Source organism: Balaenoptera acutorostrata, chromosome 14 (assembly GCF_949987535.1).
Source record: "Balaenoptera acutorostrata chromosome 14, mBalAcu1.1, whole genome shotgun sequence".
In the NCBI taxonomy this organism is placed as follows: Eukaryota; Metazoa; Chordata; class Mammalia; order Artiodactyla; family Balaenopteridae; genus Balaenoptera; species Balaenoptera acutorostrata.
The window spans coordinates 53,875,633-53,895,293 of NC_080077.1; the positions used below are offsets into that span (position 1 = coordinate 53,875,633).

Below are 19,661 nucleotides of genomic sequence, written 5' to 3' on the forward strand. Positions count from 1 at the left end.
TTCCAAAACAGAACTCCTGTAAGCCATTCAAGGTAATAAGAACTCGCACAGCAACCAAAAAACTAAGTAAAAGAAAAATCTGGCCTGTGCTCCGCAACACGAGAAGCCACCGCAATGAGAAGCCCGCGCACCACAACAAAGAGTAGCCCCCGCTCTCCGCAACTAGAGAAAGACCATGCGCATCAATGAAGACCCAATGCAGCCAAAAATAAATAAATAAATTTATTTTAAAAAAAAGAAAAATCTGTTCATACAGAACTCATCAAAACTAGGTTATTAAGTAAAATACATTTGCAGATGGGAATGGGGGGCCGGAATGAGAAATTTACCTTCAGGATTTATTGTGAAAAAGATGACTAACTGGGCTTCCCTAGTGGCGCAGTGGTTGAGAATCTGCCTGCCAATGCAGGGGACACGGGTTCGAGCCCTGGTCTGGGAAGATCCCACATGCCAGGGAGCAACTGGGCCCGTGAGCCACAACTACTGAGCCTGCGCGTCTGGAGCCTGTGCTCCGCAACAGGAGAGGCCGCGATAGTGAGAGGCCCGCGCACCGCAATGAAGAGTGACCCCCGCTTGCCGCAACTAGAGAAAGCCCTCGCACAGAAATGAAGACCCAACACAGCTAAAATAAATAAATAAATAAATTTATTAAAAAAAAAAAAAGATGACTAACCAATTAGAATGTTTCTTAGTTCTAATTCATTTAATATGTACAAATGTTTAAAATACAGAAAATACATCCATAAAACACCAAATATTTGTCCCACTTTTATCATAAAATGAAACTCTCTCTCAAAAGAATCATACCCAGCATTCAATAAATATTTGCTGAAAGAACAGATGAAATCCAGTTTGCCTTTATTAAAAGCTTACTAATTTTACCTACCTGGACCACAAGTCTGATTGAACCAATCACCACAGGCTTAGCCGACTCTGCCTCGTCATCGCTTCTTTCCAAAACATCTTCTATATCCCAGAGACCAGACAGTTCCAATTCTCCCTCTTCTAAGGGGATGGAGTGTCCTTCAAAATTTGGTTTCTCATACAAAATCCAGCTAAGAATAAAACATAGCAAAACTATTAGCCAGTCTTGGTTAGAGAGATTTTGAATACGCAAATATTCTGGCCAATAGCCACTATATATATACCATATATTAGTGGCCAATTCTCTAGCAATTAAAACAGCAAAAACTCTCCCTAAAACTAAAACTTCAGTGGGCATAATTAACCTTTGATAACTGAAGAATTTTATCAGGATTTTAGAGAACTTTTGACTATCAATATGAACATTATAGAGCTACTAAAGTTTTATAGAATTGCCAGTTGGTGGAGACTTAGTAATGTGTCAGATAAATGGACGTTTATTGTAATTTTTTTCTTTTTATGTATGTAAAAAACACTTCTCTTGAGGGATTTTAACTTATATATTAGAACCATATCAATGGATATATCGATACAAAGGACTACTACATGCATGTTAATGGAAAGCATTTTTTCCAGTTTTATTGAGATCTAATTGACATATAACATTGTATTAGTTTTAGTTGTACAACATGATGATTTGATATCTGTGTATATTACAAAATGATCACCATAATAAGTTTAGTTAACATCTACCACCTCACAGTTACAATTTTTTTTCTATTGATGAGAACTTTTAAGATCTACTCTCTTAGCAACTTTCAGATATACTATGTAATACTTCAACTTTAGCGACCCAGAAAGCATTTTTAAAGTATTCTTCCCAACAACATCCAAACACTAAAGAAAAACCTCATGACAGTATATGACAGTGCTGGTCTTAAGAGAGAAGTCAACAAAAGTTGAAGAATCACTATTCATTAAAAACAAAATTGTAACTTTCAGTTTTCAAATTTAAGAACAAAAGCTAATTGTATTTTTCTAATGAATATGTTGACTATACAGAAAAATATATTAAAATATCTAAAACCTAAGAGGAAAGATGCTGCATATTTAATCAAATGGAGACCTAAAGAAAAGCTTAATAATTTTTTAAACCATAAATGTCTAGAGTCCTACACTCTTTCTTTTAAACAAGTTTATAAATAGGTACTAAAGATAAGTATTTATGCCAGGTAAGTGATTTTTTTTTAAAACCTCTTTTCTTTATTCAATTTCCTGTGTATTTCCTCAAAGCAATTAAGCTGGTAATATAATTGTTTTCACCGGTTTCTTTACTTAATAAAAACTATCTGCTGTCAAAAAGTTAGAAAATAAAATTTAGATTAGTCCTTCACTGAACTGTCATTTAAAAAGTTAGCAAAGATGTTTTTTCTTATAGAATTTTAAAAATTCTATCAACATGACTATGACCTATCAACATGAGTAGTGCAATTCTTATCAACCTCATTGAAAATTCAAAAACCAAAAGTATATTATGGACTCTGGTGCTCATTAGTCCAAACCAACATTATGTGGGAAAAAGAAACTTATACTGCTGCACTTTTCTGATTTTTCTAACAACAACATGCATCATTCCTATAATCAGAAATAACATTATAAACTATATTTCTTAGACATGAATTTCTTTTAGTATTCACTATGACTAGTATTGTCTGCCCTTTACATTGCTAAGGGCATAATTTAAAATAAGTACTAATGACCAAAAGGGTAATTAAAAATGTGAAACACACACCCTCCAAGTCAGAAACACAAAGTGTCACTCTTACCATCCTCTAACAGCTTTTACCAGTATCACAGGAGAGAGGCTCCAAGAGCTGCAATCCTCAATGTCACTGAACACTTCAATGCACTCCTCTGAGACGTCGGGTTCACCATATATCACCACCTAAAGAAAGTGAGAGTGGTAGCACGTTTTACTGCACTTTAACAGATCAAAATGAAATCTAGACTAGGAATAGAAAATAATCTTACCTTTCCAGGTCGGGGATTGATTTTATTCTGGACACTTCCTTTAAGTGGCTGTAATCAGATGAACAAAAACACAACAAATAATTAAACTTTATGTAAAGTCCTCTTTTCTCCTCCCGTGATCCTTTAAGATCGTATTTGCCTCATATTTGTCAATTTGGAAACATGTCTACCTTGATCTATGCCAAAGTTGCCTTAAAACTCTCTTTGACGGGACTTCGCTGGTGGCACAGTGGTTAAGAATCCACCTGCCAGTGCAGGGGACACGGGTTCGAGCCCTGGTCCTGGAAGATCCCACATGCCGTGGAGCAACTAAGCCCGTGCGCCACAACTACTGAGCCTGCGCTCTAGAGCCCGCGAGCCACAACTACTGAGCCCGAGTGCCACAACTACTGAAGCCTGCGCACCTAGAGCCCATGCTCTGCAACAAGAGAAGCCACCGCAATGAGAAGCCCAGGAACCGCAACGAAGAATAGCCTGCGCACAGCAACAAAGACCCAAGGCAGCCAAAAATAAAAATAAATAAAAATGAACAAAAAAAAAACAAACTCTCTTTGACTCTATTAAAATAAGGGCTTTTTTTCCCCCTCTAATTGTATTTGACATTTCAATTTCTGCTCATTTAAATGCCTAGGATACTTCCACCAATCTGGCAAGTTCAGGGTATAAGAGTCAGACCTATGTTTTACATCAGTTCACAGAACAAGAACTCAGCTAAGAGATTGTAATTCAAACAATCTCAGTATAATTTCAAATAAATAGAGAAATTCTAATGGATTAATCACTTATCTAGAATGAGCTGAATCCATTTTATGTGTTCATATACACATCTTATCTGAATCTATAATTACCGTTTTTTCATCACATAACTAGTCTAAATAAAGTGTTTATGGTATATTTCACAATGTACATTGCACATGGTTACTTTAATCCCTCCTTTTTGATGAACAAAATATATTTTTATATGGCTCCAAAATTAATCATTTTCAAGACCATCTGACAAGACCAGTAAAACCAGAAATGCCTAAGATAATAAAAATAAAATTAAAATATTATAAAACATGGACTACTTTCACTGCTGAACAGGATGCCTATTCTAAGGATTGCCTTTGATCTGATCGCTCTTGCATCACACCAGGGTGGAATATGCCTGAAAGACCACAGGAAGGGCCTCAGTAGAGCATTATTACAGATTAAAATGCCACATGCTTATTTATATATGCACATTTCAAGAAGACAAGCTAAAGAAAAAGCCTGATATTTAAATAAAATTCAGGTAAGACATTAAAGGGAGAATAGTTATATAGTCAACAAAGCCCAAGGCGTAAAGAAAAACAAAAAAAAAAATTTTTTTTTTAATCATAAAAAGGCCTAGAGAAAGTATAAAGTACTTTGTTTCTCCTTTTTACTCCATTTGATTGGGTTTTTCAAGGGACTCCATAGGGAAACTGTATATTCTGTTGTCAGACTCGTTGTCAAATAAGAGAGGTGATCTAAGAGTGATTAAAAAGAGAGAATGCTGCTGTAATGAATGGGAAGTAGACCAGTGGCAATTTTGTGCTTCAGAGAAATACTCAAAAATCTTAGGATTTCTAAGTGCTATAGGCTGATTCAGTTTTATCTGTTTACAGCAGTGGTTCTCAAAGTGAAATCCAGGGGTCCTTGGAGGGTCCCCAGTAATCCTGCAGGGAGTCCATCAGGTCAAAACCATTTTCATAATAAGAAGAGGTTATTTGTCTTTTTCACTTTCTTTCTCTCACAGGTGTAGTGCGGAATTTTCCAGAGGGTCCATGACATGTGATTACATCATTGCTCTGACGGCTACAGGAATGTACATTTGTATGTTCTCATTTTTCTCAGTATTAATTTCTAATATAATAGATGCCAATAGGCATAACCCATATCAACAAAACTCTTTGGGGTCCTTAATAATTTTTACTTTATATCTACATCTGTGTGTGTGTGTATGGCATCCTAAGAGTAAAAAATTTGAAAACTTTTGAGAAGAGGGATCTGAGCCGCTGCTGGAAATCCAACTGTACATTTTGAAAGAGCTTCCAGAATTGTATTCCATGATAGGCTTGTAGCAAAAGCTAACACAACAAATTCAAACAGGGGGCAGTGCCCTGTACAAATGAGGAAGGGGGCAAGATATTTTCTGCCTGGATAAACTGTGTTGGATGTTGATCTACACTTGCCAGGTAGCCTGGTTCACGGGGTGGGCAACAGGAATACAGAGGCCCACTCCTGTTTCTGGGCTTAGCAGAGCTGAGCTCTAAACCTTATCTGCCTCCCTCTTTCAACTTGAGTATCAAGCTTGGTAACGGAAAGCCACAAATTCACATCAAAAACTGAGTAAAGAAAACAACTTCTAGCAGTCAGATAAAAGAAGATGGAGAAATCTTAACTGTTTCTCAAAATGGTATTTTGCCATCCTTTCTACTCTGTTACAGGAACGTGCCAATGGAGACCAAATTCTTTACTCCCCAACAGCTTTGCAAGAAAATAATATTTCCCTAATGAAAACTAATTCCAGATAAAGAGAAAATACTTTATCAACCATGTGGGATAAACATTTATTGCTACTAAGGGGAAGAAAGAGTGAATCTCAAAGTACAAGAGAAAGGGTTAGGAACAAGATTCCTCGGTGGAGGCTTTTCCAGATAAAGGAAGCTGCTTCATAAATGTTCAAAATTCTAGGTATAGTATTGAGCATGTTTACACAGAACTAGGGAAGAAAAAACACCTTGTCTGTCTCTGAGCTCTCAAGGTACCTTATCTACACCTTTCACAGTACAACACATAAATCCACAAGTGCCCTAAAATATTTGTAGCTTACTTTCCTTGCTAGACTACAAATGCCTTGAGAACAGAATCTAAGTACCTTTTCTCTTGGACTCTAAAATCCCTTGTACATAGTAGGTTTTCAAATATGTGATGAATGAATAAAAAACTATCAGACACGAGCATAACTATTTTTAAACAAATAACATGAATTGCCCATCCTCCCCTTCTCCTCTGACTTAAAAATACCCCACATAAATAATACTATGTTGCTACTTACTGTTGTATCTGATAATGACATTCCAGAAAAAGAAATGCTTGGGTCAAACCGGGTGGATTTGAAAAGACCGGGGAAGTCTGTGTCACTGCTTCCATAGCTCGGCAAGTTCGATTTAAGAACACTTTCAATATGATTAGCCTTTTCCATATCACCATTGTTCTTCAGTTTTGAAAATTCAGAAAATGTAGTTTTTGGCATGGGTAGGTTGCTTCGTGAATCCAGATCTTTTCTGGTTTCCTCTTTTTGCAGGTACTTTTCCACAGAGCTCAGACTTTCCAATCCCGAATGAGACGTATCTGACGAGTTGAAATTGAAGACCATTATGTTGCTGGGTGGCAGACTTGGCTGTTCTTTCTCTGAACCACAGGGTGGGGCACCCTCAGCCACGGGCTGTAACACGGAAGGCCGATAAAGAGAACTGTTGTGAGCGGTGTCGAAAGATGTGGTCATGGTATTGACTGATGTTACAGAGGGAGAAAAGATTTTGTCTTGTGGTAAAGAAGATAACATGCTTGAGAAAAGTGCACTTTTTTCTAGCCTCGATCTCTTGACTCCACCGTTTGTGACATCCCTGTTCTCCTTGTCATTTACTTCTGGAGCTGCCAGAGGCTCGCCTTTCCCATTAGTGTGAGTTTGCAAGGACTTGAAAAGGACACACTGTTCGGTGGATGAACGTTTGGGTCTCAGTTTGGATTTTGTGTCAAGATTCTGCATCAAATGTAAAGCCGGTGACACTTCTTGCTGGCCTTCCTTTTTCTTACCCAAACCAAAGGTAAACACATTGGGATCAAACACCTTTTCTAAATTGTCCTCATGAATAGGAGGCATGGCGAAGTGAGGGGCAGGGGAGTTTGGCATCCTGGCCTTCTTTTTCTTCTGGGGCACACAAACTGCGCTGTCCATCTTTTTTATAATCTCAGTGAATTTTTCCATATCAGAAGAAGAATCGAAAACACTATCATCACTACCAGCAGAAATGTTCAAAAGGCTGGCAGGACTGTCCTGGCCATTTACAACATTTTGATCGGGTCTTTGAGGGGTTTCTAAATGATTTCTGTTGCCAGGGTAGCTGGTGGTGCTGGATTCAGTCTTCAGGGGTTTTCCGTTGCCCTGAATAGGCACAGTTTTTTCTGATTCGGGTGGCATGACTTGTGGGCCAGATTTTGCTACATGTTCCTCTGTGCAATGAATGTGTTTGGGTGATGTGCTCTTATTGCCCTGTACTTCCTCTTTCTGGGGAGTACAACTTGCAACAGAAACCACTTCAAGTTCATTATTGTGACAGCTTGGCAACTGTGCTTCTCTAACTTCAGAGCTATCTGAGATGATCCGAGAGTGGACATCCTTGGTGTTCTCCACAGGGAGCACGAAGGACCTGACCTGGACAAGGACCTTGGATGAACACTCATTTCCCATAGCTGCCAGGCTGTGCTCTGAGGACAAAGGAGGGCTTCTTTCTCCCCCTCCTCCTCCTGCAAGTCTAGAGGGGGACATCTCATTATTCTGATGAGACACGGGCAGAGTACATCCATTATGGTTTTCTGACACTTTTAGATCAGTGCACGGAAAACTGCTTACAGGAGCTTGAGCACATGTGTCTTTGGGATCATCCACAGGAATGGGGGCAGCCAGTGAAAGAGAAGGCCCATTAGATGACCCAGCTGGGTGCTGTGAGTCAGAAAATCCATCCTGTGGCTTTGGTATGGCTGTTGGAGGTGAATCTTTGGCCTCAAGAATGGCAGGGCTGTCTTGTGCTGTATCAGTCATATTTTCACGTTCAAGTCTTTTGCTGTCAGCAGCCTTTGAGTCGTCCTCTCCTAACAGCTCGTGGTCCTTAACAGGAATCAGAGCAGTAACCACTGGTTCAGAAGGGCAGCCAGCATCTGTTTGCCCATCTACCTTATCACCTTGGTTAAGCTGGGAACCAGGAGTCTCCTCTTCAGGAACAGTAACTTTGGCTTCTGCACAGGTTTCCTTCCCCAGCACACCATTCTGGTGACTATCTGGCATCCCCTTCTTTTCAGGCTGCTCCATTTCCTTGGCTTTTTTGACTAAATTCAGCTGTGCCCTCTCGACAAATGTTTTATTAGAGGCAGGAGTGTTCCTCGCACCTCGAATGTCAGTGTGTCTTGGGCTGTTGTTTGGCCGCTTGTTTTCAAATAAGGAGATTTTGGTGGCAGTGTTTCCTTTGTGAACTGGCTGGCTAAATGGATTATGCCTGTTTCCCAAACTGCCAAGATTCTTAGGGGTTTTAAGATTTAGTTCCACATGTTTGGGCTTGGCAGGGCTGCAAGAATAAAGCAGCAAGATAAAGTTATTAACCTTGGTTTTAAAGTGAACATACCAATTTATTACAAAACTGTGAAAAGCCAATATCTTTCTGAAAGGTAACATTTTTTCATGAAACTATTTTTAAACAATTCTAAATATACTATCAATTACCTTTAATGGATGTTTCGCTTCCGTATGAGGGATGAAAAATTATATAGCTAAGAAAGGCTAGAGGTGAGAGGGTAACAAGTTTTCTAATAAGTTTATCGTGTACCTAGTAGATAAGTACAGTGCTTGGCACTAGAGTTGGGACTGAAGAACATTAGAACAAATTTAAATACTTCATGCACTCCCATACTTTAAATATGTAAATGATTTCCCCAAAAATCAATTGTGTATTTTTTTTTAAATTAATTTATTTTTATTTTTGGCTGCGTTGGGTCTTTGTTGCTGCGCACGGGCTTTCTCTAGTTGCGGCGAGCGGGGGCTACTCTTCGTTGCAGTGTGTGGGCTTCTCATTGCGGTGGCTTCTCTTGTTGTGGAGCACGGGCTCTAGGCACGCGGGCTTCAGTAGTTGTGGCACATGGGCTCAGTAGTTGTGGCACATGGGCTTAGCTGCTCCGCAGCATGTGGGATCTTCCCAGACCAGGGCTCGAACCCGTGTCTCCTGCATTGGTAGGCAGATTCCTAACCACTGCACCACCAGGGAAGTCCAATTGTGTATTTTTTATCATAACTTTTTTTTACATTATCTCAAAAGCGAGATTATAAAAAATATTTATCTATTATTTACCTCTTTGGATAGTTTATTCCCTTCATCCTTCCCCCATAAAATTTTTCTCTGACTACACAAGTGTGTTCACTATAGAACATTTAGAAAATATAAAGACAAAAAACCACTCATAATCCTACCACTCAAACACTATCCCTGTCAACATTCTAGTATACTTCCCGTCTTTTTTGTATGAATAGGGAAATATTTTCAATAGAATTGAGATTAGTCTGTTCATAGAGTTTGGTATCTTGCCCTAAAAAAAAAAGAGAGATTTAACCTTATATTTAACATTTTTAACATTTTTCAAGTTACCAGAAAATGTGAAAAGTCTTCATAATGTCTGCATAAAAATACATCATATAGATGTACCATAATTTACTTATCAATTACTCAGTTGTTGGTTTTGCCACCATTCTGGGGGCAAAGAGAGTCTCCCTTCTTTCTCACGTTTCTTGGGTGTAATTACCCCCTAATGGAAATTTTAAGTCTTTGAATGTACACACTGTTTTCTGAGGGAAAAAATGTCCTCTGGCTCTGGTCCTGGCTCTTATACCAATTATCTGTGTGAACTTGGTCAAGCTACCTTAACTCTCTGAACTCTACTTTCTCTACCTGTAAAAATAAACAAAAAACTAGATAGTTTAGAACATGTGTGTGTACTGGTTCACACACATACATGTTATCATTGAAGATATCCTGTGGTTCTCTTCAAGGGCTGCAACAGGGGACAGTAGAAACTGGGGGATGGAACTGTTGGCCAACCACCCTCCTTTCAACCAGAATCACTCCTACTTATCTGTTTTATATATCACTTTTATATAAGCTTTCCAAGAAGAACAGACTCCAAAGCTAAAAACAAAAATGTCTAAATCATTAGTCTAGTGGTTTATAAAATGTAAGAGATAACATCCACTAACGTTCACTGATCGTCAAGCACTTTCTATGGCTTGCCTCATGTACAATTTTACACATTCTCTTTTAAGATGAGGAAGTTGGGGTCTAGAGAAGGTAAGTTCTTTGCCTGAAGTCACACAGCTAGTAAGTGACAGAAGCCAGGTGTTCTGGTTTCAGATGCCATGCTCCCAACAACTCTACTATTCTGCTTCCCCAGATAGGATCAGACTAGATTCGCCTCAATGACCGCCTCTGGTTCTTTCCAGCTTTATGATCCAAGGAGTCAATAAATTATCAAGAGAGCTATAAGATAATAATACTTTAGAGGCCACCTCGATAATGAGAACACAAAGTAGGGAAGCATTAACATCTCACACTGTCTCCTGCATGGACTCACTGGCCTTCAAGAAGGCTGGGCCTGAGGAGCCTTTTGAAGGAACAGGCAGTAGGACCTTGGACGAAGACACTTTATCCTTCTGGAGAAAATGATTAGACTGAGAAGACTTGAGATATCCTTCCCAAATACAGCATTAAGAATTAGATGTTCATTTTTAAATTTTTTATTTAAATACTAAACTTGATATATTCTCATGAATTTCTCCTCGGCATTGCTTTCCCCAATATCTCCTTAAGATATCTAAGCTCCCTCACGGTGGGCCCTTATCTGAAATTTAAAAGCAAAATTAACTTACGAGCACTTCCTTAAAGATTAAATTCTAAAACCAGTGAGAGGATTAGAAATAAGAGAACTTACAAATGCTATCAGTTAATGAGGGATGTTCACATAGCAGGGAATATACATTTAAAAATTTCTCACTAATCAGCTCAAGGAACAGTCAAATATCAAAGTAGATCTTATGATGTAAATGGAAAATGCTCCAGGTTAGCCAATAAGCTACGTTAAGGACAGGACACACACATCTGCACATTAAAGATTTACACCAAGATCCAAATACATTTTACAACCAAACTTTCTGTGCTATTAACTTCTGCTACAGAGAGTCACTACAATTAACCTGGTTCAAACTGATTAAAAGGAAGACTCCTATAATTCACGTTGTAATGCCTTCATTAAGATGTGAGAAGGGAAAATATCCTGGAGTCTAAGAAGCCATGGCTATAATATGAGAAGAAAATTCTCCTTATTCTAAACATACCATTTTAAGAATCTCAACATTCAATACTTGGTAGAACTGAAGACATAATTTCTCTAACAGCATCAAGAAACATGCTGCTTCACAGTGATTATTTTTCGGGGAATATAAAATGGTTTTAACTATAAAATTTTAGATTCAAGTTGTTTTTAGAAATAATCCGTGTAACATCTCCAGTTGAAATACAATCAGAGGAAAAACTAAAGGGTCTGAAAAAAATCCATCAGTCAAACATAAATGGGTCAAAGGATGAGAAAGAATTATTAATTCTCCATTCCAATAGTTTGCCGATTCACCAAGTGCAAGGCCGTGCGCAAAACAGAATTAAACTGAGCCTCTGGCAAAGGAAAATTTTATGTAGGAAATAATCACTCCTTAGAAAAAGATATTTGGTTTAGTTCTGTCACAGGAAACAGCACATGAAGAAGAGTTTCATTGCAAGATTGCTTGGTTTGTTTACCCTATCCCTTAACAGTGTAACATTTCCGGTTTTTCCACTGGTGTAGTCTGACTGGAAGACAGGGGAAGCACCCTTAATCAGGTACACAGCATAGTTTCTCTAAGGCTCACACTTAGGAGGTCTGAATGTTCAGTCACACTGGCCTTCTACGAATAATGGGCATCATTCACTCAGGTTATTTCTCCGATGCTGCTGTTGCAGAATAAATTGCTGACTCTATCCAAGTTCTCCAGGTTGGCAGCTGGTGAGGTACTCTAGTTATTCATTAAGCAGGATTTCCTCCCCAGTGTTTACCAAGAGGACTGCCTACTCTTAAGCTTACTTATCAAAGAATTCAAATAGAATGAATCCATTCAGTTTAAGAATGATAATGCTGTGGACTTCCCTGGTGGCGCAGTGGTTGAGAATCCACCTGCCAATGCAGGGGACACGGGTTCCAGCCCTGATTCGGGAGGATCCCACATGCCGCAGAGCAACTGGGCCCGTGCGCCACAACTGCTGAGCCCACGTGCCACAGCTACTGAAGCCCGCGTGCCTGGAGCCGTGCTCTGCAACGGGGGAGGCCACTGCAGTGGGAGGCCCCCGCTCTCCACAACTGGAGAGAGCCCACGCACAGCAACGAAGACCCAATGCAGCCAGAAATAAAATAAATAAATTTATATATATATAAAAAGAATGATAACACTGTGAAAATCTCAGCTCTTTTAATAAATGTGTGAATGTAGGAAAAAGTTTAGATACTCACTTTCCACATGTGCTGAGAGACGGAGGAGGATGAGTGTGGGAAGGGGGAGGGTCTTAAGAGTTTTCTAGGGTGCCCTCTCTGTCCTGTCTACCTATACAGATCACACTCACCATCAAGGCACAATCCCATTTCCTCCAAAACACCAACAGTGATTTCTTCCTCCTGTGCACACCCCCAGCCTTGGGGATGGTAACAGCCATTTGGCAGTTTAATCAGATTTATCACCTCTTATAGTTATTTGATTTGTCAGCATCTTGGGTGCCAGAATGTACCATAAACTTTTCAAAGGCAATATACACTGAAGCACAGTTGTGGCTTTTTCCCCATAGTTCCTAGCACACTACCATGCACAGAAGGTACTCAATAAACATTTGAGAAATCAATAAACTTAACAGCAAGTGGTCACAATCTGCCGTTGAGCTTGATCCTTCTAACGTGTCCTTTCATTTATCAAATAGTCTCCCGGTAAAAACACTCATCTCTCTTCATTTCAATAATTGAAAATTACTTTTCGACCTGGTGGCAAAAATATCACAAAACTACCTAACATTATAAAGGGGAACCAAGATACTTGTATTAGAGATTTTTTGGTAAAGCTTTAGGCCAATAATGCACCAAGTTCCATAAAAGGTTCTGTGAATTCTCTTAAACTCAGACGCATCAAAGCTACTGGGTATACAGTACATACTAGTGTTTGCTCCCTGTTTTCAAATTCATTTGTGTTTTAAGAACGCCCCACCCAGGAATGCTGGTGCATATTCTGAATGAAGAATAGAATTAGCTCGTCAAGCCATGCAGTCTTCTATTATTATTATTTTTTTTAGTCTTCTATTATTTATGTAAACACTGAACCTCCAGAGTTATCTCACTTTCACATTCATTGAACTTAAAAGGCTTATATTAACAGGAATTAACATCCAACTAAGGCCCCGAATGGGTCATTTTCTTAAACCTTAACTGTGCTAACTAGCCCTTCACTATCTTAATTTCACCACCGAGGAGAAAACCCAACGCACATACAGTTCTTCCACAAATGCAAAGAACCTGCGCCGCTCAGAGAGGCCGCCCAGCCCGTGTGCGGCCACCGCGGCTCGCCGGCCCAACCCCGCAGTTACTTACATGGTCACTTTAGTGGTCACTGTCCATCTGCCCACACCGAAATGGTTCCTGGGCTTCAAGCCGTCGGCGTCAGAACCTCCGACCGATTTGCCCAGCTCTTTGCTTCGACTTCCCTCTCCCCGGCCGTCGAAGAGGTTGGGGAGCGGCCCGCTCTTGGGCTCGGGCTTGATCTCGGGCAGCAGCGAGCTGCTCTTCACCATAAGCTTGCGGCAGATAACCCGGGCCGCCTCCTCCCCTCTCTCCTTGGCGGCCGGGCCGGGGCCGGGGCCGGACGCCCTCCTGGGAGTGGAGTCCTTGGCCGGAGCCCGCGCGCCGCCGGCGGGTGAGGTGGGCACGGCCTCCGGAACGCGGCTTCGGCCCCTCCTCTTGGTGGGGGACGAGGCGGGCGCCGGCTGTTTGCTCCGCTCCGACTCCGCTAGCGGCTGCCCTTTGGGGTCGGGGCTGGGCTGGGACTCTAGGCCGGAAACAGAGGCAACGCCCCCGTCGGGGGCCGCCCGCGGAGATTTCACTTTCTTTTCAGCAGAGCCGTTCCCGGCGGCCGCGTTTGGCGCCACCTCGTTGTCGAAGACCGCGTCGTTCCGGGGCGCGCAGTCGGGCAGCGGCGGGTCAGCACCGGGGGAGTCGGTGGATTTCTGCGACCTCCGCCGCCTCCCCAACTTTCGGCCGCTCGACCTCTTCTCCATATCTTCGCAATCGCCGGAATCTTCAGCCCCGGGACTGATCACGACCGGCTTGTCCACCCGCGCCACCTCAGCCTTACTCAAGTAGATGTCCAAAGTCAACAATTTGGCGGGGTGGGCGCGCTCGTGGGGCCGATAGTCTCGCCCCGGGGGGTCGGCTTTGCTGTTTGCAGGCGCCGAACCCGCCTGGTTCTCTGCGCCCTCAGCGGGACGGTGGCCTGCAGGAGCCGATGCGTCCTCGGGGGGCTGGCTCGGCGCGTCTTGGTGTTCCGGAGAGCCTCCTTGGGCACACACGCGGGCGGCCCCGGCGGGCGAGCCCGGCACGCCCCTCGCTCCCCGAGCTGGCTCCTGCTCGCGGCCAGCGCCGGGCGAAGCGTCCTCCCCCGGAGTACGGGCGAGCGTCTCTGCGTTCTCCTGCCCGGAGGAATTCTCTAGTGAGGAATGAAGCTGCTTGGCAGCGGTGCTGGCAGCTGGGAAAGTCTCTCCCTCTGCCTCCATTAGTTCTAATTGGGGTGAATCACTTTCATGGCCCTGCTGCACAGCCGCCTCCTTGGCACGGCTGCCCGAGCCAGGTGACCTCTCGGCGTCCGGGTGGGCCGCCTGGACGCAGCCCTCGGGGCGCTGGCCCTTCGGCTCCTGGCACTTCTCCTTGGGTGAGCCCTCCTCGCACGTGTCTGTCTGCTTTCGTTGGCTGCCCCGAAGTTGACTCTTCTCAGTCTCTGTTTCGGGGAGTTTGGAAAAGGTTACTTCTTTGGGAGAGACTGATTTGGCATTTGAGCTGGTGGGACTTTCTAACCCGTTTTTGGTGTTCCTTCTCCTTCCTACCGTGAACAGAGTGCCGAGTTTTCCCAAAACTGGTTTCCTTTTATTCTCTTCTGGTGGTTGTGCGCTGGACTGAAAAATAAAAGGGGATGGGAAAGAGAGAACCTGAGAATCCGTTTTTTTCCCTTTAGTAATTAAGTATATTATGGAACTACAAGCCAAAATAATAGGCCAGAGTTTCTAACTGAAAACGAGATTTGTTTGGGAATTCATTCCAACAAAATAAACTCTTATTTTACCTTTTGAATTTTTCTCAAACACCATCTGTGCTTGGCGCTACTGAAGAGTAACATTAACTATAAAAAGAAAATTATGAAAGAAAATTCGGAAGGTCCAAAAAATCACTCAAGCAAAAAAAAAACTCCCAGGTCTTTCTACGTTTTGCTTTTTATCTCCTTCCTCCGTAAAGATGCAATTGCAAAACAGCCATGCGTGACTACAGGGCAGCAGTAAACATACTAAAGGCGGAATTTTTTCTGAAATGCCGCCTTTTCTTTTTGTAGGCGGAAAGGAGTACGGGGAAAAACAGTCTTCTCCAGAACTTAAGGAAACCACTTGGGTTCAACATGACTGCAAACGAAAAACCTTGAGAAAACGAGCATTCGAGCCCCTGGGCGTGCCTTTGGCCAAGCCCGGGGTTCTCGGCGCGCCAGGCACCGCTCGTCCAATGGGAGAAGCACGTGGGCATCAAACGCCCGCTGGTCCTCATGGAACACAGCTGACCCCTGCCTAGCTCACCCGAGACGGTCTTCTCCGCGGGGAGTTCCGGGGAGTGTCAATACGGCGAGCACGTGCGCGAGGGAGGGCGAAGGTGCTGGGCGACCGCCTTCGCAGATCCCCACCCCCCGACCCCACCCCGATCTGGCCGGGGCTGACGGAAGCGCGCGGGGCTCTCCCACGCCCACCTCGGCCGGGGGTCGGTCCCTCACCACCCCGCTGGGCTCCGGGTGCGCACCGGGGGGGGGAGGGACCCCAGGGGCCGACCCACCCATGGGAGGGGCCCTGGGCGCCAGCGATGAGCAGCCCGGGTGCCGGTAAGGGGAAAAACCTGCGCCTGTTACAAAGCCTGGGGCAAAACGGCCGGCACCTGGCGCCCGCGCGGGAAACCAGGAGGGCGCTCAGAACAAATCAATTAAAGCAAATCGGCCAATGGGCGCCGCGGCGCGCCGGGAGCCGGTAAGTGAGGTGCCCGGGCGGGCAGGAAGAGGAGGAGGCCCGCCTGCGGCAGGGAGGGAGCGCGAGCGGCGAGCCCAGCCAAGCTCCTAGCGGAGGGAAGCCTATTCCCGGTAACGAGCCCACGGCAACCCAGACCACACGTGTGGCTACAATAACTTAAGAATTACCTCTTCCACCTAAAACCCAGGAGCTAGCTTGGTCCTCACCTTTCTCGGAAGGTGAAGACTCAGGGCAGTTTTTACAATATTGACTGTTTACAGAGGAGTTTCTGAATCACTCTTTAAAGCTACTCCATTTCATTTGAATTATATGCAGCCAGTGGACGTGGGAGATGGTGGGAAATAGGAAAGACTGTAAGATAAAGCATGGAAGTAGCAGGGTCCACAAGCATTTACTGAGACAGTCCTGGCACTGTAACATCATGTCATTCTGCAACAGCCACGTGAGGTGCTTGTTACCCCACAGCAGAAATAAGGAAAGCAAAGCTCAGAGCAGAGACTTAAGGTGTGTTAGGGATGGGGGCAATAAAGTCAGGATCCAAACCCAGGTCCTCAGCTTCCAGCCCGAGCACCCCCAACTCTCCACAGAGGACATGGCAGTGCAGTGGGCACCCCTGCGCCAGAGTCAGCCCAGAGGAGTAGACTGCAGGCCACACTTCCCCCAGAATCGGCTCCTGAGGAAATGCTCCTGAATCAGATTTACTGACAAATTCCAGAGGTGATTCTTTGTGCTTGAGAAGCCCCTGGTGGGAGCTTTGGAACTAGACAGCTGCTGCATGAGGAGAGGGACAATCGAATGTTGCAGCCACGGGGAGCTTTTGTGACTGAGTTGATACGCTTCTAAAATCTAACCAGATTTTGATTAATAATTACGCAGTGGTTATGTAAATAATATAGGAAGAATTCACTGTGTAATTTAAGAAAAAATACATTAAAATATTCCAGTCTCCTAAGGAATATATTTGGACTCTTTCACTATGAGTCAAAGGTTATTATATGGTTTTTAAATGTAATAATTCCTTATGCACTAGACTTACTAAGTGATTTACATAGATTCTCATCAGAGACAGCCCTGAAGATAGGTAGTGTTTTTATGCTCATTTGCCAAGGTTCCTTATCCCTGCTCAAGGTCCCACAGCCAGTAGTCTTTCTAACTCTGGAAATGGAGCTCTTTGTCTCTGCTGCCTGGACAGGCCTTCAAACATATCCTAAAGAAGTAGCCAGGAATAGGTTTGAGTCTTATTGGCTCAATTCTAGCCCATGTCCATAGAAAACTAGTGTACATGTTATCCTGTCCTGCCAATGATGTTGCAATCCACTTTTCCCATGCGGTTGAAAGGCATCTGATCAGCAGTCTTCTCTGCTCAGTACAGGTTTTTGTTTTGTTTTGGTTTTCATTTTTGGCTATAGCTGCTTTTTACAGAACCTGTTGTTCTTTGTAGTTTGACCTCATCAACTACTTGACTCCTTCTCCCCCCAGAGGGGCAGCCAGTTTGTCACCTGCCAAGCTGCTCTGTCTCTTGAACTTACTAGAATTCCAGACTTTTGTTTAGATGTGAATGTTCACAGCAGCTTCATTCATAATAATCAAAAACTGGAAACAGGGGCTTCCCTGGTGGCGCAGTGGTTGAGAGTCTGCCTGCCAATGCAGGGGACGTGGGTTCGAGCGCTGGTCTGGGAAGATCCCACATGCCTCAGAGCAACTGGGCCCGTGAGCCACAATTGCTGAGCCTGCACGTCTTGTGCTCCGCAACAAGAGAGGCCGTGATAGTGAGAGGCCCACGCACCACGATGAAGAGTGGCCCCCACTTGCCGCAACTAGAGAAAAGCCCTCGCACAGAAACGAAGACCCAACACAGCCATAAATAAATAAATAAATAAAAATTAAAAAAAGAAAAAAGAATCACTTAGATCAAGTTGACATGTGTAGTAGTGGTAGTAGTAGTAGTAATAAAAAACAAACAAAAAAAAACTGGAAACAACTTAAATGTCCCATCAGCTGGTGAACGGATCCAACCATGGTACAGCGAGGTGGGCAGAAAGGACAGGGTAAAAACTAACTACAAAGGAGGTCCCGGGTTTGCATGGCTGTGCTATAGTTCGAGAACACCCAGCCTGAGAACTCTCAGGACCCTGACCACACCGGGAGGAGAGCCTGGGGAGTAGTGGTACACCCATACAACAGAATGCTACTCAGCAATAAAAAGGACCAAACTTCTAAAACATGTAATGACATGGATGAATCTCACAAGCATTATGCTAACTGGAAGAAGCCAGACTCAAAAGGTACTGCATGGTTCCATTTATATGACATTCTAGGCGATGCAAATCCAATCTGTAATCGTAGAAAGTAAATCAAAGGTTGCCTGAGGGTGGGGTGGGCAAGGAGGTGTGACCGGAAACAGGCACAAAGGAACTTTGGGGGATAAGGGCAGTGTTCCATATCTTGATTGTGGTGATGGTGACACATGTGTACATATCTTTCAAAACTCATCAAACTGTACACTTAAAATGGGGACAATTTTTATATGTAAATTATCTTAATAAAGTTGATTTAAAAATAAAGCTTTTTCCCTGGGAAGTAAAGAGCAGAAACACAATCCATCTGGCTCAGCTGCCCATTTCGTAGTTCTTAGTCAACGGGGGCCTCAAGTTGTTTCAAAGGCTACTTTCTCATTTACAGGGGAATGCAGTCTTCCCCCGAGGGGTCGGGGCCCTGCATCTCCAGCATCAGATCTCTGTGTAGGATCTCTGAGAGTTCAGAGTTCACAGTGCACCATTCCTCCTGAGTAAAGTTCACAGTCACATCTTTGAGGAACACCCCTTCTTAAAACAGGACACGTTTCTTTTCAGCCAGGGATTATTTCATTACAGTGTTCATGGAGGAAGGATGAATATAGTAGATGGAAAACAAAAATGAGATGGCCTGGGAGTTGTCTAGAGAGTAGGCACCTCCTTAAGTAGGAGCCTTTGCACCTAGAGTCCTAAACCTAGAATGGGAGGCCAAAGACCCAGCACCTTCCCCCTCGACCTTAATGATCATCTGTTAGGAAGGGGAGTGTTTTTTTTTTTAATTTTTAATTTATTTATTTATGGCTGTGTTGGGTCTTTGTTTCTGTGCGAGGGCTTTCTCCAGTTACGGCAAGTGGGGGCCACTCTTCATCTTCATCGCGGTGCGCGGGCCTCTCACTATCGCGGCCTCTCCTGCTGCGGAGCACAAGCTCCAGACGCGCAGGCTCAGTAATTGTGGCTCACGGGCCCAGTTGCTCCGTGGCATGTGGGATCTTCCCAGACCAGGGCTCGAACCCGTGTCCCCTGCATTGGCAGGCAGACTCTCAACCACTGTGCCACCTGGGAAGCCCCCATGGAAGGGGAGTGTTTTGCATAGAGGCCATGGGGGCCCATCAGTCCTCTTCCTGCTCCCCCAGGCTACTCCCCAGGCTTTCCTCCTGGTGTGGTCAGGGTCCTGAGAGTTCTCAGGCTGGGTGTTCTCGGACTATAGCACAGCCATGCAAACCTGGGACCTCCTTTGTAGTTAATTTTTTACCCTGTCCTTTCTGCCCACCTCGCTGTGCAGAAACCTGCACCTGGAATCCTCCTGTCACCCATG

General features: G+C 43.7%; 1 protein-coding gene across 2 annotated transcripts in view; it reads right to left on the minus strand.

Moving 5' to 3' along the window:
- Window positions 1–19,661, minus strand: part of CRYBG1 (crystallin beta-gamma domain containing 1) — a 232,880-nt gene that overhangs the window by 45,529 nt on the left and 167,690 nt on the right. For both annotated transcript variants that reach the window (XM_028168717.2, XM_057527737.1), the window contains exons 3-7: window positions 13,375–14,948; window positions 5,957–8,243; window positions 2,896–2,943; window positions 2,691–2,809; window positions 887–1,055 (exon numbers count right to left, since the gene is read on the minus strand). In XM_028168717.2, the coding sequence (XP_028024518.2) occupies window positions 887–1,055; window positions 2,691–2,809; window positions 2,896–2,943; window positions 5,957–8,243; window positions 13,375–14,948 (4,197 nt within the window). The remainder of the gene's footprint in view (window positions 1–886; window positions 1,056–2,690; window positions 2,810–2,895; window positions 2,944–5,956; window positions 8,244–13,374; window positions 14,949–19,661) is intronic.